The 24,213-nt window shown below is 43.0% G+C and overlaps 1 protein-coding gene across 3 annotated transcripts in view; it reads left to right on the top strand.

Annotated features, from left to right (window-relative positions):
- FGF13 (fibroblast growth factor 13) overlaps positions 1–24,213 on the top strand; it is a 476,958-nt gene that overhangs the window by 407,114 nt on the left and 45,631 nt on the right. For 2 of the 3 annotated variants that reach the window (XM_029930736.1, XM_029930738.1), the window contains 2 exons: positions 2,220–2,330; positions 7,917–8,020. In XM_029930736.1, coding sequence (XP_029786596.1) covers positions 2,220–2,330; positions 7,917–8,020 — 215 coding nt within the window. Of the gene's footprint in view, positions 1–6; positions 294–2,219; positions 2,331–7,916; positions 8,021–24,213 lie in introns of those variants that run through there. The other variant, XM_029930737.1, reaches the window with a different exon arrangement.

Below are 24,213 nucleotides of genomic sequence, written 5' to 3'. Positions count from 1 at the left end.
GCGGCGCCAGACCGAGCGGGGCGCGCCGCGGAGGCGCGGGCGGCGGAGGCGCGGGCGAAGCCGGAGAGGGGCCGCCAAAGAAGTGGTGGTGGTGGGCGTCGTGGCCATGGCGGCGGCTATCGCCAGCTCGCTGATCCGTCAGAAGAGACAAGCCCGCGAGCGCGAAAAATCCAACGCCTGCAAGTGTGTCAGCAGCCCCAGCAAAGGCAAGACCAGCTGCGACAAAAACAAGTTAAACGTCTTTTCCCGGGTCAAACTCTTCGGCTCCAAGAAGAGGCGCAGGAGGAGACCAGGTTGGAAGGGGCGCTTGGCCGGCTTTGGGGTTCCCCCCTATACTTAACGAGCGTGGAGGGGGGCTGGAGGGCGTGTGTGGAAGCGTAGGTGAGTTTGTCGGGGGCCCATCTGGTGCGGATGTGGCCACCTAGCCGGGGTGCGTGCGTGGGAAGCGACTGCTTTCTCGCCGCCTTGGTAAGGGTAACTGGCTTGCTGCATTGCAACTGCCGTGGGACAGGCGCAGAGCCCGGGGCCGTCGCCGGCCCGGGGGGCGCGCCCGCGGCGTCGGACGTGCCACCTGGGTGCGTGCCCGGGGGCTCTGCGGCCCTCACCCAGACGTGGCTGCCTTGTGTGTATGGCGTGGAAATTGCAGGCGCCGGGCCGGGCAGACACCGCCGCCCGCCCCTAGCGAGCCCCGGGGAAACCCTCCTTTGCCTTTACCCCTGCAACTCTGACCCTTGCCCCCTCCCCGGAGCTTCCACCACCACCTTCCCCCACTCCCCCGAGGGCAGTGGGCTTCCGCGATCTAGGCATTCTGTTTTCTCTGATCGCTTTCGAGCTCAGCGGCACAGACTCGACTTGTGGTGCACCTTTGAAATATTTGCCGGGGAAGGGGGGAGTGGGTTCCGGGAACCGTGCGGCCGAGAGCTTAGCGATCAGGTTAGACTAGTATGCCTGGTTACTTGCTACTAAACTGCAGGGTTGATGAGCGGATTTAAACTCCTGGCCAGATTGTAGGTCCTTTGGAACCTATTCCTTGAGAAGAGGGGCGCGATATCCGGCGCCCCGGGGGGGAATTGACACAGCTCTAAGTGTCAGGTTGCGTCAAGGTAGACCTTCAGGCGAGCAGGCAGCGTATTTGGCCATTCTTCACCAAATGAATCCTTTAAGCTCTTTTCTTACTTTGAACGAGATAAATGATACGGAATTTCAGACTTAATCAGTTGGTTCTCTCTCCGTGTATGGGTGCCGCACACTGTGGGATGGAAACGCAGACATCCATTTTCTGTTTGCTCGAAGTTTTTAAGGCACTGGCTGTGAATCGGGCTTGTTTTTGAAAGGCGTAAGCGGTTGCAAAGCATGGTTTATGTGGCCTGAACGATCATATACATAACATTTCAGAGCAGGTAACTGTAGTCAGTAACAGCAAATTTCGGATTACATGGCTGTTACTGGTGAATTAGGCACTTTATTCATCTGTGATGATTCAGAATTCAAAATCATTTTCATTGAGAACCCATCGTTTAGATAATAGTATTTCTGATATTAAATGTGAAAATAAGTAGAAACTAATTTTCTTTCCTCCCCACCAACAAAATCCCTGCCCTTTTTGTACCCATTTTCCCTAAGCGTAATTAACATGGTACTCTCCCGTAATGGTTGTGTTTTGGGTGTTTCTCCGCCTCTCCTCCCCCTTTTCTTGTACCACAGGTCGGTTTTCCAGATTATATATGCCTTTTCAACATCCTCAGAATGGAGTGGACATTCAAATAGCGATGGTTCTGAGGGAAGTCTTTCGTTAGTGTGGTTTTGGTCCCTGGCTGGCAGACCACTCTTAACTTCTCGTCGTATTTCTCCCCTTCCTTCCCCGCGAAAAGTGGCACGTTGTGAAAAGGCAGAACCTGCCATTTGCCAACCGATTCGGAATGCTCAATGAGCCAGAGTCCTGCTCTGGAAGCCCGGGAACACGCTGTCAGAAACCAGCTGCCATCAGAAGCTTTTAGGGCTTCACTGAGTTGCGAGGTCGAAAGCAAATGTTTCTTCCCTTCGGACGTTTGCTCTGAAACCTGGGAGCTGGCTGGCGCGTTTCCTTCCGAGGAATCCTTAAAGTTGTAGCGTGACCCTGGCTGCCAATGTTTGTAAATGAAATCAGGGTCTCGAATCCAGTCTTTCCCGCTGCACGTGCACAGATTACCAACTGATGCAAATCCTCACTCTCTTTGCAGAGCCTCAGCTCAAGGGAATAGTTACCAAACTCTACAGCCGACAAGGCTATCACTTGCAGCTACAGGCGGATGGAGCCATCGACGGCACAAAGGATGAGGACAGCACTTACAGTAAGTGACGGTGAAATAAATTGTCCATCCCAGCGTGTTGATGTTGTGTTTCCTTCATTGTTTTGTTTGTTTGTTTGTTTGTTTTCTTTTTAATGAACAACCCTTGCTTGCTCAGGCCTGACCTGAGTGCAGAAATAACCATCCACCCCGGACTCCTTTGTATGCAGGTCAGTCTGAAGGGAGTCGAACATGTTAATATCTAAAGTGGGGAACTATAGCAAATAATGTTGACACCCTCTGAAGAACAATCCAAATGTCATCTCCATGGTAATCGGGATAGATGTATGGCTGTCCTTTGGATTTTATTACTTTTCCCCCCCACAGAAAATTTACTTACCCACACACGGATCCTGTGGTAGCACGTTATCTCTACTCTTAAGAACCGGTCTCATCTCGAGAGAGAGGAGTGGTTTTGTGGCAGGAGAATTCATCATTAGGAGCTTTTACTTCTGTTCCCCACCCCCCACCCCAACTGATAACCCTGGGATGAATTGGGATTTTGACCATTGAGATATCTCCACAGGCAGGGAGAGGGGCTTCTTGGAAAGTTTTAATTTATTTTAACATTTATTTATTTTTGAGAGACAGAGAGAGGCAGATCATGAGCAGGGGAGGGGCAGAGAGAGAGGGATACATAGAATCCAAAGCAGGCTCAAACCCATGGACTGTGAGATCATGACCTGAGCCGAAGTCAGATGCTCAACTGACTGAGCCACCCAGGTGGCCCAGTTTTATTTCGTTATTTATTTTACCATGCTTTAAGTAAAGGCCAAGTTGGGATTACCATGGCGAACCCAACAAAAAGGAAACACAACAGAAATAAAGTCTGTTTTATTCCTAATTGTCGAAGCAAGGTGATTCTAAGCTGTTGCATACCCTTTTTATTACAGTTTATTTGAAATAATGAGAAAAACCCTCACACATAGCGAGGCCCCCTCTTCATTAATGATTGTTTTTGTGCCTTCTACAGATTTTTGCAGACCCATCAACTATTCCATGAGGCTGAAAACCCCTACTTCTCACCATCCGTTTTCTGTTTTCCCTCATTTCTATTGCATTCCCTCCTTCTTTGGTAACTTCCGCAGCTGCATTCCCGTTGTCGGCTCAGAAAACAGCCAAGGAAAGCTGATCAGAGCCCTCACATTTTGAGAGTTGTTTGGCTGTAGACAGCAAAGCCATAGAGCGGGATCCCAAGCTTAAGTGTCATAAGAGTTTGTCACCTTTTAAGAAAGCTCCACTGGGGCAGATGGCCAAGCTGTGACCCCAAGAGGAAGTCACCTTTAATTACCCTTGAAGAAGGGCCCTGGTGGTACCAGGATGAGAAACACCTACACTAAATGGTCCCTCACTGTTCTTGCAAAATGCTGTTACTGCTGTGACATTAAAGTTCTACAAAGAGCACCTTAGACGTTCTCTTGCGCATACTCTTCTGTTTGACAGAATCGGTCAAGTGTAACAAGAAGGGTTTACTGTAATCCTATACAGACATTCGTACACAATGAGCAGTAATAAAACTTATTCCCAGAAACTTTACGTAATTTCAGCGTTGGGGGAAGGAATTGGGAGGGTGTGAGCCGGTTCTGTTTTCAAAGTGCCTCAGCAGAATAGACCCGTTGGGCATTATTGAAAGGAAGTTTATGATTAGTTGCTCATGAACCCCACCCAGGCAAGTTTTGCCCCATCTATTTCTGACGTCTTCTCCAGATTAAAATCCGAGAAAACATGATTTGGGGTCTAGTGTTCACATGTGTTGCTTGAAAAGGCAACAGACAGCTTGTTGGTTGTGTTTTGTAAACAGCAGTACACCAAACATACCAAGATCATCTGGTGTGTAGGCACTTTAAAAAATAACATAGATACACATACATATCCTCATATATTCACATCATTCATACACCTACGCATATATCTACACTCCGGCTTTAAGTCACATAGTAGGTTTTACTCTTCAGTTCCTACATATTCATAGCTTCTGCCTCTGGTATGGATGGCATTTCCGTGTACTAAGGATACTCGAAGACCTTGAAAGAGTGTAGCCTGATAACCAGTCTGTGTTTAGGCAGAATGCAGTAATGAGAGGTAAGTCAGCCGGGGCGGTAAGGATTACCACAGCATGAAGCATACAAATGAAAAGGACCTCAAAAGAAATTGCGAGTGTGTGGGGCTTGGCCCTGCTCCAGATGCCAAGTGTGACCAGAAGCCAAGGGACTGAGTATAATTTCCCCAGTTGAGGATATTGTAGGGCATTAGTCGTCATGAACCAAGAACGTTTAATGATTGAAATGATGATTAACATGACCATCACTGCAATGGAAGTGTAGCCGTGTAAATTTGTTCTTTTTTTCCCCGAAAGCCAAGCCGTTTTCTTGGCACTCATTAATTATTTTAATTGAGTAGAACAAGAATACAGTTTGTTTTTTATTTACCTGAAATTCCTTTGTTTATATAGTATTTCCTTAATACGTATTCCTGGAACTGTGTTTATATTTTTCTTATTTTTTAGCGCTTTTCATCATTTTTTTCACATTTAGTTCAAATCGACTTTATGCCATGTTAATCCTGATGTGGTAAACAAAAGCATGATAAAACAAATCTGTTCACACTTACCCAGATCTATCTATTCCTAAAAACATGTGTTTGGTATTATACATTTGAGCTGACCTTAGATTTATTGCAGTGGTGAATGTCAGTTCAATAAAATCTCATCATGAGCAAATCAGCCATTGTAAATTATGTATTTCCTCCTGAAAAGGAAAAGATGATAGACATTTCATGGCAGCAGTTTTATTATTATCTGCCTAGGGTGCAGTGAGGGCTATTTTAAAAGAATAGGCAAGTTTCCCTTTAAATGTCCTAGAGGGTTCCCAGTTCAATGTGTCAAGTCTTCCCCATCTACATTAAGATATACTTGGATTAATTGCTCCCTTTGAGAAATTGACCTTAGCCCAACTAAGGAAGAAGGATGACCTCAGTGTCCTATTCAAGTAAACATTAAGTGCCAATTTGTGCACATCTCTCTGAAAATGGTCCCTTCAAGGTAGAAGGAGTTTAATTGTTTTTATGTAGACCCAACAGAGAACAAACGAGAAACAAAAGCTTTCTTATTTATTAAAGGCTTATTCAAGGGGCCCCAGTTAAGCATCCAGACTGTTGATTTCATGCTCAGGTCATGATCTTGCAGTTCACGTGATCGAGCCCCACTTCCGGCTCTGTGCTGCCAGCAAGAGACTGCTTGGTATTTCTCGGTCTCCCCCTGTCTCCCTGCTCCTCCCTTGAAAGTACTCTCAAAATAAACTTAAAAAAAAAAAAGCTTATTCAAAACTTTGGTGGAAATGGAAGAGGAGGTTTTAGGTATTTAATGAATGTGTTTTGGATACACAAATAAAATCAATTGTTTTCTTTGCATATTTAGACTATTTTATCCTAATTGAAATAAATATCTTCTGCCCATGAGAACGTACTCCAGGTTCAGAGAAATACAGGCACATAGGAAAACTGTGATCCTGCCCAAGCTTACCCTTGATAGGATTTCTTTGCATTTTTATGTGGAAAGGCTGGTGACCCTTTAGACTCTCAGCCAGCCCAGTTTATTATTTATCTTGAATGTCTAAGGAAAATAAAAGACTGGACTCCTAAGACCAGCCGCTGTCCACTTCTGCTTTCTTCAATACGTGTGTTTTGAATCGGGTTTCATAGAAATTTATGGTACATAGTGAAAAATTCATGTTCTATATTGGTAATACCATTATTCACGAATAGATAATCCTGGGCATGGATTACCAATGGTGTTTGCTTCTCTTCCGCCTACTGCTATCGGATGTTTGGAATTTAAGCATTTTATTGCTCATTGAAACCCACACCAGATAGTTGTTGAGGCCCATGGTGAAAATCAAATTGTTTTCGCTCTCTTACTTTTTTTTTAACTTGTTATAAACTGCATGAAGAGCACTAAGGAGGTTCCGAGTATTGTAAAAAAAAAAAAAAATGAGGGTCTAGAAAGAATTCTTTTATACCAAACCCATATGGAAGTTTGTGTTTGGTTCTTTAGAACTAGGAACTTTTAAACTCTGAACTTTTACATAATGAGACTGTGATCTCACACATCCCAAAAGTACACTCTTGTCACGTTTTCACCATACACCTTGCTGTCAGTCCACACATGTGCATTGAGCACCTGCTCTGAGCAAGGCATCATCAACAGAAAGAGATATATATATGACATACACAAAGGTATCAGACTTCTTGCCTGTGCATTGCATTGTCAAATACAGCACGAGATCCTGGCTTGCAATCTGCGCAGTCCCTTTCCTTTACCTCACATGACATAAGGGCACGGTTTTAACATGACGAGCACTGAATGGGGTGCCGCCAGTGGCATGTGGCAGGAACACTTGTACTTTGAACTGTACAGTATGTCCTAGCTCCTCTTCGCTAACCCCTTGGTATTCAGGGAAATATACATTCATTAATGTTTCTCATATTATCCCACCAATACATACACACACACACACACACACACACACACACACACACACACACACATGAAGGTAAGAGATCTCAGAAAGGCTAATCTTACCCCTGTGGGGACTTTCACACTCTTGGTCACAGAAATGATAGCAGACTGCTACATCACCCCCAATAAACTTACACACCAAGACAAAACTCATCAGCGTTCGTCTATGCCTCTTGAGAGAAAGGTGCACAGGCTAGCTTCAAAAGATGTGTGTGGCAGGCACTACGTTTTAAAAATGTACTGTTTTATTTTTATTCACAGTGTAGGCGGGAGTAGACAGCTGGTAGGGGGAGGCCGCCCACTGGTTTTCTCCAGTGAGTGGTGTGTGAGTGTGAGGAGAGCATGGGTGTAAGTTTCACGCACTCGAACCTTCAAATGGAGAAATGAAGGCCTCTTTAGTACCAGCTGGCCACCTCCTTACAACTATTTTGCTAAATAAACAAACAAACCTCTCAAGTTCGTTATTTGTATCCCTTTAACCTTTTCTCCTAGAGACTAAAAGCTAGGCACGCCCACCAGCCTCCTGACCCCTATCTTGGAAAATGTTGGTTCTTTAAGAAATACTACTCTGGGAACATACGACTACAAAATGACTTTTTTTTTTCCCAAGGCCTGGGTTTATTTTTGGGTTGTTCCATTGGAAATAATACAGATAATTTAGATGAGGGAGTTGGACTCGTATCTTTTCTAAGATTCTAGGAATCTCTCCCCAACTGGTAGATCATAACCATGTCTGTGAATTTTAGCAGTCATCTAGGGGAGCGGTTTAAAATAGTTCGTTGAGGATAGAGCTTTTTCATGTATGGACCAATTCCTGGAAGCCTGTCCCTCCAAAAACATCTATGGTTTGTTTAGTGTTAGAAGGAGGGAATCCCATGCTTTTGGGGCTGTGTGTTCCAGTTACGTGACTGCCACCAGAAGACAAGGGTAGAAGAGGCCCAATCTGTGTGTAAATATATGTATCTATTTTTACCAAGGGTCCGCTACTTTTAGAGGGCCAGCCTTGCTGGAAACCTTGAGAAGCTGTGGAATTCCGAATGGTAACATTGTTTTCACATTCTTTTTCATTTCAGCTCTGTTTAACCTCATCCCGGTGGGTCTTCGAGTGGTGGCTATTCAAGGAGTTCAAACCAAGCTGTATTTGGCAATGAACAGCGAGGGATACCTGTACACCTCGGTAAGACTTTCACTGCATTCGTGTCTGGACTACTCTAGTTTCCATCTGATGCGAGCAAACGAAAATATGCTCCCTGTGTGTAACCGTTGCAGATTTCTGGGATATGAGAATTGTTATCGCTGGTTAACTATTTGCAGCTGACAGTTTTGGGCTACCATCAAAGATCCGCGAAACGTTTTCGCACCTGATGACACTTGAGTTATTATTTTACGTAGCATATGATACAATGCTCTGGGTGGCTCTTTGCTTTGCACCTGCAGAAAGCAAAGTCCTTTCCGTAGGTCGGTTTGACATCGATTTGGCCATGCTTACCCTAAAGAACTTAAGGAGAGCTCTTTCTCTAGGTAACTCTAGGACACACAGGAAGTTCTGGAAGTTCCTCTCTTTCTTATCTGCAGTTGAGCTGGGTCACATCTGTTGTCTACTATTTTTCCATCAAGCACGTTTCAGCCTCTCCGTGCATGCCAGTACCTCTCTTCCCAAGAAATGTGTAAACACGTAGACATGTTCAGTTAGGGACAGGAGGCCACATAAAGCTTTTCAAAAATATCTAACATGAGAGGCAGCAGCGGTACGGTTACCGGGGTTAGGATTTCCTTCTTATTAGGAGATCTCGTTACGGCTTGTAGGAGACCACTTAGTACATGAATCATCCGTAATCTTCGTTTTGAGTTTCATATGTTTTCAGAAAGGGCTGGAATGTTTAAAATGGAGAAAATTACTTGCCAAACTTCCCACCAGATAGCCCTGCAGGAGGCTCTTACCACGATTAGAGGAATCTATTCCTCCAGGCGCCAAAGTTGTTAACCTTTCAGTACTTTTTGCTCTCTCTCGGCCATTCCCTGAATTTATGCAAAGCCAGGCGTGTAGAAAGGCTGTTGGGAAAGAGGTGAGAGAAGACTGAGACCACAAAGGGTCCATTCATTTGGCAAACTGGGTAGCTCATTTCCTAATCCAGTAGAGTGTTATTCACCAGCATGATCCTCCGACCCTGGTTGCTCTCCACGTTCCTGTCAGGCCATTTCAGCTGTCATGTTTCATAAATGCAGGGATTTATTATTTTTTACAAATGATAAATTGACATTTATCATAATATTCATGACATCTGTCACTAATTAATACACTGCTATTATTATAAACAATCAGAGAGGGGATTTGTTTTTCAGATTTGCGTGTTAAGGTAAGAGAATTTAATAAAGAAGGATTTTCATTAACCCCATTTAGATCCACAGACTACCTCAACAGGGCCAGATACAAAGGTAGGTCGTTAATAAAGTAAATGACTATTTTCTGAAGCTACCATGCAGGCATGGGAAGGAAATGGAATATATACAAGGCATGCTTTTGAGAAGGCAAATACCAGATGACGTAGAAAAAGAATTCTTAGGAAATAATTACTGGTCAAGAGTCCAGAACAGTGAATTTTTTTAAAATGATGCAACAGTAGTTGTTGTTGTTGTTTTATTTTGGAAATCATATTTACGTTAGAGGAAAAGTCATGTAAGTTTGCTAGTATGTCCAATGCCCCCACTCAAGAAAGTTAGGGCATGCAGTATTACATTTAGGGAACTGGTGTCCAAAATGCATAGCCTAGCATTCAGGCTGACCGTTATTTTAGCAAATCGGTAAATGCCAAGATGAGCTCCTTTCTAAAGATTGCTTGCCGGAAGCAGTCAGCATTGTAGATTGATGGGCTTCCTTTCCATGATGGGCAGGCTGATGGCCAAATGGGAGACACTCCGGTATGGCTTTTCCTTTAAGGAAAAGCAACCTTAAGTAAGCATTTCCTATTAAGGAAAAGAAACTCTGCTTTCGTTAAGGAGGAAAGATGGCTGACTGATAATCCCGGAGTTCATTCAGGGAAAAGTAGCTAATTCATCTACTCCAGGAAAGAATCAGTATCTTCTGGATACGTTTTCCGGTTCTTCTTGTTGCTCCTCGTGGATTAGGGTCTGGAGTCCCTTTACCGTGCTGACCACCGTCCTCAGTGAGCGCTCCGTCTCGTGATCGTTTAAAGCATGGTGCCCAGACTCTGTGACGCCAGAGTCTGTCTTAATGACTCTTGTAGCCTCTTGTGTTGTTGTGACCGGAAAGCTACAGGACATAGGCCTCATCGGGAAGAGAAAGGATCACTCCTCCCTTACGTGTATCCATGGTACTTCTACTACTAAAACATTATGCCATTTTGTTAGGCACCTGTTGGCAAAAAGATAGGTTTGGACAGTGACCTAAGGAAGAAGCACAAACAGGAAAAGAAAGCGGGGGGCGACTGATGTGGGCAAGTAAAACAAAAAAAAATCGATTAGGAAGTTATTAGAAATAGTCTTGGTGAGGAATGACTGAGGTCTGCCTTAATGCATCTGCACTGGCACTGGCTTAAAGGACACACATTCTTCATGAGCGTTTTAGAGGTAGAATCGCCAGGATTTGGTGGCTGACTGGATTTGGAGGGAAAGCGGGACCACCACGTGTGATCGAACGCATAGCCTTGCCCTTTGCCGCACAGATGGAAGTATAAAGTAGCTTTAGGTAGAGACGCTTTTTACAATTTGCACCCTGGTGGGTTATTAGGGGCCCCGGGAGAGAGGGAGAATTTTTACCTTTGGCAATTGCTTTGACGGTGAAGCTGTGAACCAAGATGGAGACTAGAGGAAAAGGCAGAACCGGGAAGAAGATGCCATCATGTAAGTGGCCAGGAGCAGAGGGACTCATTGCGGCGAATATCATGGTATCACAAAAGCGTCAGAAACCATAAGTCACAGGAACTAGGAACACATCATAGTAAGATCTTCAGTGATCTTGAGAGCACTCTCCATGGAGTGACGGAGACAGAGACCAGACCATAGTGAGTGAGTTGAGCAGTGAATGGAAAGAGTACAAGCAGTAAGTATAGAACATTGAACAGAGTGGGGCCCCGGGCAGCTCAGTCGGTTGAGCGTCCGACTTCGGCTCAGGTCCTGATCTGACAGTTCGTGAGTTCTAGCCCCGTGTCGGGCTCTGTGCTGACAGCATGGAACCAGCTTCAGATCCTCCATTCTGCCCTCCATTCCCCCAAGTCCCTCTCTCTCAAAAATGAATGAACATTTATTTAAAAAAAAAAAAAAGAATTTCTGGGGCGCCTGAGTGGCTCGATCGATTATTGGCTCAGGTCATGATCTCATGGCTCATGAGTTTGAGCCTGGCATCAGGCTGCATGCTGACAGCTCAGAGCCTGGAGGCTGCTTCAGATTCTGTGTCTCCCTCACTCTCTGCCCCTTCCCCAGTCATGCTCTGTCTCTCTCTTTTTCTTGAAAATGAATAAATGTTAAAAAAAAACAACTTTTTTTAAAATTTCTAGTGGGAGAGACGTGACTGTTTAGAGGAGGACACAGGAGGGAGGAAGCCTTCGAGGGTTCTTTGGTTAAGACACTTGAATATATTTATTAGGTGAAGGGAAAGAAAGAGCCAGCAGAGAGGAAGCAACTAAAGACATAGGAAATGGGAATGCGCATGGCGTGGGGTCCCAAACACGTTGAGAATGATGGAATTGAGTGTTTAGATTCACCTTGATAAGACGGACGCTGCTTCTACAACACGAGGCCAAGATGAGGACAGACGGAGACACAGGCATACCAAGTCTGCAGGTGACGGGCAAGAAGGCTGAGGGACTGCCAGCCGAAAGACCTGGATTTTCCCAGTGAAGTAGGCTGAGAGGTCACCTGCTGAAAAGCAGAGGCATCAGATGGCACAGGTGAAGATTTGAAAGAGCTGTTTTGGGACAGGGGCATGGAGACGGCCTGGAGACCAGGACTCTGTCCACTGCAGGACGCCGGCCCGCTCTAGCCTGTACCTGTTTTTGTAAATAAGTTTCACCGGGACACAGCCCCACCCATTCATTTGCTCCTTGTCTGTGACTGCTTTTGTGCTAGCACAGCAGAGTTGAATAGTTGCAGTGGAGCCCGTAGGGCCCCACAAAGCCGTAATGATTTACTGTCTTGCCCTTTCTACCAAAAAAAGTTTGCTGACTCCTACCCAGACAGCGATTCTCAACTTAGCTACCTATTAGAATCACCTGGGGACCTTTAAAAACCTCCATCCTCTGTGCTACACTCAAGCCAATTATATCAGAATATTGAAAGGTGGGCTCTGAGGTGAATATTTTCTAAAACTTCCCAGCTGACGCTAGCAGGTGGCCTGGGTTGAAAATTGCCCATCCGGGGCCAAGAAAAATGATTGCTGAGAACCACCCCCACCCCCGCCATGAAGTCAGAAACCGTGAACTCCCTGTGCACTTTGTCCTTTATTTGTTTGAGATTTCTGATGCTGGTCTTCTTTTTTCTGCTCTTGCCAACAAATTGACTTCACATTTCTGAAGGACTGTTTCCTGAGATCAAAGGAGATGCTGATCCTTAGAATCACTTTCTTATTTCCTTTTTTCTATCTCCGTTTGCATTTCTGCTTGTACCTCCCTCAGTTTCCTTGAAACTCAGTTTTACATTTTTCCCGTTTCTTCCTCCCTTTTGTCCATTAAATGAAGAAATAATACTGCCACGTTGTTATTGCTACAGAGATAGTAATTTGTTTTCCATGATAATCTCGGGATTCTTGCACTGTGCCCTCCCCCCTCCTCTTTTTTTTTCTTGTTGCCACGGGGGACAGACTTGATGTAGGCTCAAGTGGCAGTGAGGAACCATCTGTGGCACACAGAATCATAATTAGCCATTATTTCATAATGTATTTACTTTTGTCGATAATAGAACTAAGTCTTTCTGGAACCGTAAGGAAATTATTATTCATTGTGCATAGAGAACTTTGTTCATACCTTTGGTTTTTCTTTGCCAATGCTAATGAGTTGTACTCAGGTTTTTGAGAGTTCCTCAAAACTTCATAGGATAAATATTTAATAGTATAAATCTGCTGGTAATCCATATTTCGGAACCGGCTGAAGTAAATAAACATTACAGAAAATGAAGAGTGTTAAATATGAAAACGTTATTGATGTCCTGGTATCTATTTTAATAGAGAAGTAAGGACCGATATTAGAAACTGGATCACACATCGTCAGAGCTACACCGAAAGCAGCCTTTTTGCCTGCCTAATTCCTTACCTCTCCACACTAGTTTTCTGTTTGCGGAGCACAAGGTGTGAACCCAAGTAGAAATCCTTTAAGGAAGAAACCTTTTCCATTCGTATATTTCTAGAGAGGACTTACAGGAGAGATTTTACTGCCCTGTCCTTCGGGCCTGGGACGACCACAGCAAATTAGACGCAAGATCAAACAGCAGGTCTCTATCAGTCCGGTTGATGCCGAGCAAATGAGGCAGCACGTGTACCTGACCCCAGGGGCCCCGACTTGGAATCTGAAGTATGGGGACAGGTTTTCCTTCTCTACTGGATTATTTCCACATATCTTAAGTTTACCAAGTTCCTTCTCCCGTTCCAGATGTTGATTTTGGTGGTCCAGTCAAGAAGTTGGCTGATTTTCCACCGTATAAGCTCTTGCTTTTTTTTTTTCTTCTTTTGCAACTGGCAGACACTTCATTGGGAAACGCTTGGAGTCAATATCCTGCTCCTAAAAGTTAGCCCCGTTTTTCATATGGAATTTTCAGGAATCCCAAGCCTGATAAGACGTCAAAAATTTGAGAAATGACCCTTGATTCTTAGGTATGCCATGTAAGTTTCCCGCTGGCTAAACTGAGGTAGCGAAAAACAAACATCTTTTTTTCCCAAAGCCTAGGAAACATAAAAAATAGGATCCAGTAGCCAAGATTTTTTCCGGGGATGGCATTCTAGTCACCGGGCTTAAATACCATTGTTTAATGGAAGTTTAGTTTATATTGTTTGGGTAAATTAAAATCAGTTCTCATATATGTTTTCACTTCAGGCTGTGGGGGGGCGGATTATGTTAAAAAAGGCCTCAGATGTTCAGTGCACTTGTGCAGATTTGTCTCATTTCTCTGATTCCACAATTTGAGACCTAATTTTCGGTGACACGTCTTCTCAGCTGTACCCATATTGTCCTATAGAAAGGATGTTAAAGTTTAGATGAACTCGTTCTTCTATTCAGTGTGATGAATGTCCTCCTAGCAAACATTGGTAGCTTATACGAATGTTCAAGTTATGTTAAATCTGTGTATCAGCAAGTTCGTATTATTTAACTTCTAGGGTTATTGTCCTAGAGGCTTATAAATTTAATTAGAATTCAGTGGCGGGTGCTGGCTTAAACATTACAACTGTTGAGGGAAGTGGGATTGACTCATTTATGAAAGGAAATAGATTTAAAATAAATATAAGTGCTTTTATTTCCGATATAGGAGAACACGATCATTATCAAATCAAAATGGATTTCTGGGATGGATTTTGCATATAGCCAGTAGCCTACATATGTAACACCCCTATAAAACTATGGATACAAATTTTAACCTCTAATTATAGCTTTAGCTTTTCTGTATACTGACGAATTCACAAATTGTTGAATTTGATTCATCTAACATAAAATTAAGGAAGGGTTGACTATGAAAACTTAGGTTCCCAATTTTGGTGCCTACATCTAACAGACTTTTTGTTTGTTTTCAGTGGCTGTGGAATTAAACATTTTTGATGGGCATTTTTGTTTCAGACTAAGGGGATTGTAAGGGTAATTATACACACACGTATTTCTAAGTGATACCACCAAGAGTGGACTATGAAGAAACTAAAATTATTTTACATAAAGAAAAGCAGAGAAAACAAGCACATTTTATTTGTTAAGGAATGGCTCTGCTAGCTCAAGAAGCTAAGTTTTATGTTTTAAGTGGGATTTCAAGCTACTGTGTTGGTGCTATTGAGGTAGAAGTCGTTAGTTATTGTATTGAAAAATACACTGAAGGAATTGCATTCACTTCCATATTCCTTCAGAATGTCAGTGAATCAGCATAATTTCCAACCCCCAAAATACATTTCCCAAGTCACAGATTCATGTTCAGTTCTCATTCCACTTCATGGAGGTTTCATGCAGATGTGAAAGAAAATCCAGCTTGGCAGCATTTGAGTATGAAATTAGAGAAATCTGGTTGTTCGTCATCTCACAGTCAAGTGCTTTTTCCATACGGTCTCTGTAAACACATAGCCCAAACCGATAAATTATTCAGAGTGAAGGTATGGTTTCTTCAGTCGAAGAATGACTGGATGGTACTTTCTCAGAAATCAAGGAGACCGTCAAAGTTCTAGCTAAATAGAGCAAGATTGGCCCCGTATTCTGTTTTCGAGGCCAAGCTAGAGGTCACAGGGCACGTAGTTAAAAGAGCGGCTCATGGCTTTAACGCAGAAGCCAAATTCTCATTTGTAGGAAAAAAGCCAGTCTCTTGGAACTAAAGAATAAAATAATTGGCAAGAACAAGGAAGAAGAATTTTAGCAAGTAGAGCCAGATGTAGGGGGGTAATTCATGCATGCGCACGCACGCACCTAATGTGCACAAACACAACACGCATATACAAAGACAAATGGAAGAAACCAGTCTTCTGTTCATTACTCTGTTGCTATTACAGGACCAGTTATTTTGGAAATTCCAAAATAAGTCTGTTTTAAATATATATCCTACGCTGAACATGTAATACCTTTGGAGATTGCTCTAGCAACATATTTGGTAATGCTTACTAGCTTTATAGAACAGAGCAAATGAGATCTCTTAGCTACATTTTGTGTCATTATCCAGTGAGCCTCATGGCTTGGTGAAGACATTGCTTTTAGTCCCTCCCTTATTGATATAATATTAATCCACAATATGAGAGAGAACACAGCCCATCAAGGCCATTTTTCGCATTGCCCTTTCCATGAAAGCCATGTCTTAAGATAGTTTACCTAACCAAATTCGACACTTGTTAAGTAGTAACTGATTTTCCTCCGCCCCCTCTTAGAGAGCAGTGTTTCCCAAAAATTACCTTTTTGGCAAGTATTTATTAACCTAATTACTAAAGCTGTGAATAATAAAAAGTAAAGACAAACCATATTATTTGTGTCAGGCCTCTTAAATATTTGAAGTAAGTCAAAGCACCCAATTATATAACCTTCATGGATCCGCTCAAGTGTTAACATTTCCAGATTACGTAAGAAAGTGAATTACTGACACACAAGAAAAAAAAAAAATTCAAAGGCAGCAACCCTGGTTTCATTTGTTACCTCGCTTAAAGGGAATTGCAACTTCCCAACAGAGAAACTTTAAATGAAAGCATTTCTCTGATCATTAAAATAGCTGTAACCAAGGTTAATAACTGGCAAGCCCCTGACTAATACATTTAATATGTTTTACCCAGGCTGAATGTGTGAATAGATAACACGCCTGTGCTAAAATTCTGATTAAGTTATTCATCAGATACTCTGATGCTAACTGCTTTTGACAGTCCTGGAAATGGAGCCTTTAGGAAACTCCACTGATTTCTTGGACAGATGTTGAACACCCCCAGAAGGTGTCCCCGATGTGGATAGGAATTCTGGCGCAGCATGTAACAGGTGTAGCCAGACTTAGAGATGATGTCCGTTTTTACCCAAGGAAAAAAACAACCATTATGCATAGTTGGAAAAATGTAAATAATGACCCCAAGGTATTAACAACTTAACAATAATACAGAGGATGAAAAAAGCTTAACGGTGGGGGGGGCAGGGGAGGTGTATGAATCATCCCATAATGCTTTCATAATTGACGAGACACCAGAAAATGACAGTGACAGCCTTTGGACAAGAGATCCCAGCTGGTACAAACTCCATTATATATAGCAGACACTATAACAAAAAAGCCGGGGTGTGACAAATCCATTGCTGTAATCTGGCCACAAAATCAGCAGGGCGACAACAACAAAAGTGTTTTGGTTGGTTGTCTGGGTAGAGAATTTCCAAGAGTATTGTAGCGAGTATTCCCTGATTCTGCCCACATCATAACGATTGTCTGCAATACAAGGGCTAATGAAAGAGCCTCTTTGCCTTGAGGAGGATTGAGGGAGAGCGTAGGGAAACTGCAGGCTTCCTGACTGCATCGCGGCGTTTAAAGCCCAGATCTCCTGAACCGCCACCTTCCACCCCCAGCACTCTTGGTCTCAGAAAACCTCGTCGCACGCTTCAACTCCCAGAGAAGCAGAGGCGTGAGATGGTCTAGGAGCTTTGTCAACCTATCCATTGCCAGATCTCTCTGGAACCTCCGTCCACAAAGTACTAGGCACCCCAGTGATCACATTGATCCAACTGGAGTTGACAGTCTTATGTCCTACGTTCAGAGCCCCGATTGTGAATAGTTGATCTACCGCAGGAAGGATTGGCATAAACTCTTCTGTAGCCTGACAATGCCATTTTTAGTCCTGAACTCACTGTAAGAAAATGCCATATAGGGAAACAATTTGAATGTCCTTGGGGATGGGGGTGGGTTGGAAATTTAGCAGTTACGTTAAACAATCTATATTAGACAGTTGGCACCAGTCTTCAGCAGATCACCTTAAGACCGTGTTTCTATGTCATGGGACTGTAAAATTGAATGCAATGGAGAAGTGGTTTTCAATCGTATCAAGGAATGGTATAAGCTGAAGTGCTTTAAAAGTCTTGTAAGTGTGTGACTCCGCTTGCCTAACACAACTGGGTTACGGTGGATTCAACCAACCAAAGCTTGAAGGTACGCCAGAGTCCGCCTCCCATGTTTGGGCAATGCTGCTGGGAAGTCTTCCCTTCCGGTTTTCATCCATTTCATGCCGCAGTAGTAGGCATAGCAAAGAGAAACGATGCTGACCGTAGACCCAGATACAACTTCTTAGACCTATAATATGCAAGATCTATTAACATCTACTATTTTGAAGAGCACCAAGTATTTATTTCTGCAGAATGAAATTAGCATTGCCTATCTGTGACTTTCATGACCGCTGAAGAAAGGGACTAAGGTTTTGACTCTACCTTCTCCTTTTCCTCTGAGAAATCTGTTACTTCGTGTGACTTCTCTCTGATTAGAGGGGCGGTTACATAGGTAGTTAACACCACAGAGACATTAGGTGGATAAAAAGCACGTTTATTAAAGCTGTTCATGACGGTGGCATTCCCAATATCCTTCCCAAACAGAATTTGCTCAAACAGAAAGTTCTGCTCTCAGTACAGCTGTCAATAAATCAAAGCGTTTGTGTGCCACAAGGACATTTGAATATCACAGTTCTTAAATGTCACGTACCAGGCTCAGGAAATGCTTTACCTGCTAGTGTCTCTGGTCTAGGCATGAGACTTTATTTAAACCGATAATGGGACCTTGAAAGTAGAGCTCCCCAGAAGCATGAGAGGCGGTTTTGCTCAGTCCATTTCTTTGCTCCGGTCCTTGCTCTGATTTCTGTTCACTCAGAGGGCGTGCAGAGCGGCATTTCATCTTATGTGGCTCAGGGTTTCGTAGGGTCCACCATTTTTCTGGGTTTGGAACCTCTGAAGGCCAAGGCAGACGAGCAGAGCTTTGACATCAAGGAAGGGGTATTTGTTGTGGTGGTGGTGTTTGTTTCTCAGTATCTAGAACACATTCTGATGACGTTTGCCCAAACCACTGATGGCTCTTGCTTGCAGAGAAGTAAGGGCTTCGCCTCCTGGGCTCCCACCCAGTGTGGACACACACGGGCTGTGCTTTCTCGAGCCGCCGGGCAGTAGTGTTGGTTTTGGAGCTGCGTGCCATCAAAAAGGAGCAAGCGAACAGGGGCAGGATAATAATAGTAAAGGGATGTAAGAATTCCAGATGTGCTTGAAACAGTTCTGGACCAGATCTGATTCAGAGCTTTTTTTTTCCTGGCATTCAGGCCACGTCAGCCTTGGCAGTTTTAGGGAACTAACATGAAAATGAGATGCGGTTCCCTCCACAACATTATCGGTACTCTGAAGGTCTGAGTCACCTGTAAGTGCTAGGTTCTACCCTCAGGGTTCAGCAGCGTAGGAGCCACTGGCCCAGGTTCTTCTTAATCCCTGCCCCCACCTTACTGGTAAAGATGGGCCCTAGGATTGCTGAAACTCAACGAGTCAGTAGAAGAGATTAGGTGATGACATGTATTTTTTTTTTTAATATTTGTTCATTTTTTGAGAGAGAGACAAAGCATGAATAGGGGAGGGGCAGAGAGAGGGGGAGACACAGAATCCAAAGCAGGCTTCTGGCTCTGAGCTGTCAGCGCAGAGCCCAACACGGGGCTTGAACTCGTGAGTGGCGAGACCATGACCTGAGCCAAAGTCGAATGCTCAACCAACTGGGCCACCCGGGCGTCCCAGGATGGCACACGTTTTCAAATAAGTTTATCATCATTGCCTTTTTTTTTTTATCCCATTTGCACTTAGTATTCTTACAAGCAGCCATGCAAACAGGTTTTAAATTGTTTGATATCCTCCCTGAAGATGAGGTTTTCCTATTTCATTTCACATTTTCTGTCAGAATATTCGACAAAGGGTTTTGTTTTGTTATAGACAAAAGCATGTCTGCAGTGGTCTGACTATGTGGTCAGTCTCCCGTTTGGGAGGGGAGTGTGCTTGCCACGTTTGTCAAAATAATTGTGAACTGCCTTAATTTAAAACTTGAAATAGCTATGAGATTTGCTTGGGCTGCGGTGGGTTTTGTAGTGGCTAAAGCTGACGTTAAAAACTATGCTTAGAGAAGACAGACACTTAGTTGGTTTGGATTTTTCCTTTGCTTTAACCACCAATGCTTAATTGAGTGTTGTTAGTATCATTATGACTTGACGTATTGTTAGACCTTGTGGAATGGTGACTTGAGTCAGCCTTTGAGAGGCTTTGCAAATGGACAGTCTAGCCGTTTTCTCTGTGTAACTAACTCATCCTTAGGGGTAGGTGTCACTTACACAATTTGAGTCATCCCTTTGGGGATATGGGGATATAACTTTCTCTGCCGACATTACATAGACTTCATCAAGTCCAAAGTTCAGTAATCCAGGAAAGTCTACCAAGACGTCGATGTCATTTGTACAAAGGTAAAGGCATATTAAGATCTCCCTGCATGAAATGTGTCATGAAAACATGAGATATTAACCCAGCGATATACTGAATAAGTAGCATTTATTAGTAACTAAGTCCTACTTTGTGTATGTCTCGGCACCCCTAGATCTGAGGGGTCTCAAACCTCATGAAAACAGAGCCCACCATGAAACAAACGCCTGGGAAATATCTTTAGCAAGTTGCTCACTTCTGGCACATTAGTTAATTACTTCACAAACTGTTTATCATGTTCCCATTTTACTTTTATAAGCACAATGACACTTCCTTTTTCCAAGTGTTACCAACATTTCATTTCCTAATGAGTTGATGACTGTTTCTTAGGTTGTAGTTTAGTCTATGGAGTTACCCCACCCCGTGGCCACACTCGGTTCTCAAACATTTGTTAGAGCATTAGGGAAAAATCGAAGCCAACTAGTAGAACGTTTACGTAAGTAATACATTTCCTCTTAGAAGTTAAGATAAGATCTTGTTCTTAAAAGTTAGCAGGATGTTCAGAAACAACAGTCTTTTTCAGGGGGAGTGTAAGAATTATAGTAATAAGGGAAAAATGAGTCTTTTTTTATTGGGTTTTATTAAACTTTTATTGGCTGGTAATGTACCACCCATCCTATTACCATTTCCTTGTGAATTAGTGTTTCATTCAGTATATTGACATAATTATTCTTCCATGAATCACAGGCAGGGCTACAATACCAGAAACCCTGATGGGTCAGAAGTTCATGGGGGGCCCTTGATATAAATCTACTCTCTCTATATAGGGGATTCCATTTGTTTTGGGTTTTTTTTAATGTTTTTTATTTATTTTTGAGAAACAGAGATGTCTGTGCGAGCAGGGGAGGGTCAGAGAGAGGGAGAAACAGAATTTGACAGGGTTGACTTTGTGTCATGCCAGAGAAATTTTTCTGTAAAAAGAATTTCCATTCTAAGTATGTCCTAAGGATAACTCTAGGGATAGAATTACAGAGAGAGCTCAGTGTAGTCACAATATTAAAATAATAATAGGTACGTATGTACTCTTTATATATTAGGTCTTGCTGGCCAGGAAACATTACATGGCTTTCTTGCAAGATACGTAAACTTTTCTTTAGCTGTTTCATGAATCTGAGTCTTCTACAGAATTCCAGAATCCCTGGGGTGCCTGGATGGCTCAGTCGGTTAAGCGGCCCACTTCAGCTCAGGTCATGATCTCGTGGTTTGTGAGTTCACACCCCGCGCCAGGCTCTGTGCTGACAGCTCAGAGCCTGGAGCCTGCTTCAGATTCTGTGTCTCCTTTTCCCTCTGCCTTCCCCTGTTCATGCTCTGTCTTTCTCTGTCTCTCAAAAACGAATAAACATTAAAAAAATTTTTTTAAAGAATTCCAGAATCTCCACCTCTGACATGACCTGGTGGCAGATTCACAGAGTTTCCAAGTTTTTCTTGCTGTGATACCTACAGTAGTTCCCAAGGCAATCATGTGTCATTAGTGGTCATCCCACTTAATTCAAGGCCAAATTGTCCCTCTCGAGAGCTTTATTGAATTTCCTTTTAGTTGCTTAAGACAAGCTTTCTTACCAACTGAGTTTTAATGCCTGCTTTTAATTGAAATTTTCTTTCATAAGAACACCTAGTAGTTCACTTTTTCCCTTCAAGCGTGACATTCTGATTTCACAGGAGGGGACTTTTTGGTGTGTTTTTGTGTTATTGTTTGTTTAGTCCGCAGTCATTTCCCTCTCTCCTGAATTGCTCCTGGAAGGACTCATTGCCTCCACATTTTTATTTAGCAAAACTCCCTTGATAGAAACTAGGTTACACCTTCTTAAGGCCATAGTCTGTTTGGACTTCATTGAGTTCATTGTAAATAGAGAGATTTACAAAGTCTCTGATAACTGGTGCCTGGGTGGCTCAGTCCGTTAAGCATCCTACTCTAGATTTCGGCTCAGGTCATGATCTCATGGTTCATGAGTTCGGGCCCTGCATCGGGCTCTGCACTGACAGTGTGGAGCCTGCTTGGGATTCTCTGTCTCCCTCCTCCTCTGCCCTGCCCCCATTTTCACTAAAACTCTGTCTCTCTCAAATAAATCAAAGCTTAAAAATAAAAAGAAGTATCTGATAATATCAGACTGCCGCCTGGTAATGTTACAACCTTAAAGAAGCCTGACCCCTCAGTGTGTGTTCTCAGAGCACAGTAAGTGTAATATTTTCATGTACCTCTTTTATTGCTCAGATGTTTCTTGTGTTTGAATCCGGTCTCCCCAAATGATATTGTAAGCTACTTGTGGATAAGAATAGGGCCCGCTGCTCCTTTTCTATTTGCCACAGTCCCAAATTCATTGCTAAAGACCCAGCAGACACTCTGCTGATATTTACTAAATCGATGATAGACGAATGTTTTACCGTGTAAGAGGCCGAAGATGGAGAGCAAATAAATGATTTCTCTCTTTCACACGGTAAGAGATGACTGGATCAGGAATGGTGCTGCAGTTTAGGAAGGAACCATTTAGAGACCCAAGGTGCACGTGGGTGTCCATGTGTGTACATGTGGCCATGTCTGTCCCTCTTCCTCTCGGAGGCATGTGTGTCTATAAAGTCTTCACCGCCGTTCTTAAACAGGGGTGCAGAAAATGCTATTTGGTTAGTCGTGACTTTTTTTTATAGACACCAGAAACAGCGGTTGAACAAGTAGTAAGGTCACAGCTGTACTGAATGTCACAGGAGGGGCGCGCAGAACCAGAAATCTGGGATCGAAGCCCCTAAGCTCCGCTCAAAGGGATGTATGAATTGGGGCCACCCCTTTCCTCAGTCAGGATCTCCGTTACCTCAGATGTTAAATGAGGGTATTCGATTCGATGCCTGGGGTCCCTAGGATGTGTTTTGCAAGTAATGAATATATGATGAGGCTAAGTAGAGTGTGGGTCTGATGAGCACTCACTCCTGAGCACCGGTGGGCCAGGGGACTGTCTCTGAAATAGATGGATTCTCCCTGGGGAAGGGCACCGTGCTTTTTTTCTGTTTGTGATCAAAATAGCGGACCTGGGCTTCTAATGAATCTTTCACGATAACATTATTTTCTTTTTCTTGGCCTCAGATTATCTGCTTTACTTACATAAAAATAACATTAGGATTCTACTGGGGACATAATTGGCCTTGACCAATAAAGGATGACAGTTCGTGTCTTCTAATTGCCTCCCCTTAATGGTCCTGCTCTCCATCACACTGAACTATGGAAAATGTCACATTTCCATGGTCTGTGAGTCATATAATAAATGAATGTGTGAACAGTGTCAAAATACAGCAATTTGCTGTATGCGAAGTGAGGTAGACAGCTTTTGAAAATGGTAAGGTACATAACTAGATATTTCTAAACTGAAAAACAGCTCATTTGGACTTAAAAATATGCTTTTGTAGTACATGAAGTTATTGTTTCACCTAATGAGGGCTCATTTGCTTGCTCTGTATTTGTGCTGCACTGGTAACCTGAGCTGTCATTACCCCCGTACAATGGGAGAAAAATACATGGTCTGCGTTGTAGATACTCCATTGTATCCTCTGTTAACACCAAAGGTTTTCCTTTGCACCAGTTTGTTTAGCCCCCCCCCCCGTTATGTCTTCCAAACATTTGTTATTTCTCTTTTCATGCAATTTGAATTAATGTGGATAATTGTGGTATTTAGAGGTTGTGCTCTCTCAGATGGTAATTATCCATTCTATAGTTTCATTCCACACCCAGTAAAACACTATCAGAATAGTTGATGTTTATCAGAAGGGATCTCCAGCTATAACTCTGTATGTAAGATTTTAACAAATATATGCTTATAGGTCAAGCTTAAAGTAAATTAAATTAAAACAAATCCCCCCCCCCCAAATTACCCTAGTTAGATACATGTTAACAGGTTTTACCACTATGACTACAACATATCAGCAAGCTTCTTAAATATTCATGGTGATCTTCTGTCTTCTATGAATTTATCAACCCGTGATTGCCTAGAATTTATATTACTTTGTCTGACAAGCAAGCATGTTTTAGATCTCTTTGGAGGAGTTGTTAGCAGGTAAAACATCCAAGTTTTGGTGGTCTGAAGGGAGAGGAAGGGCTGATGTACCAGAGTGACTTAGTCTTGCTTGCCTATCCCTTTGTATTTAATGTCATTGACAGTCAAAAATGCCGTTTGGCATTTCAGAAAAGTAAACCCAAGGAATTCTGTCTGATTCCCTTAAAAATGAAGCAGGAAACGCTGTTTCATAGTGTAATCCATCT

The sequence above is a fragment of the Suricata suricatta genome, chromosome X, assembly GCF_006229205.1.
Source record: "Suricata suricatta isolate VVHF042 chromosome X, meerkat_22Aug2017_6uvM2_HiC, whole genome shotgun sequence".
In the NCBI taxonomy this organism is placed as follows: domain Eukaryota; kingdom Metazoa; phylum Chordata; class Mammalia; order Carnivora; family Herpestidae; genus Suricata; species Suricata suricatta.
This window is presented reverse-complemented; position numbering and strand designations above follow the sequence as displayed.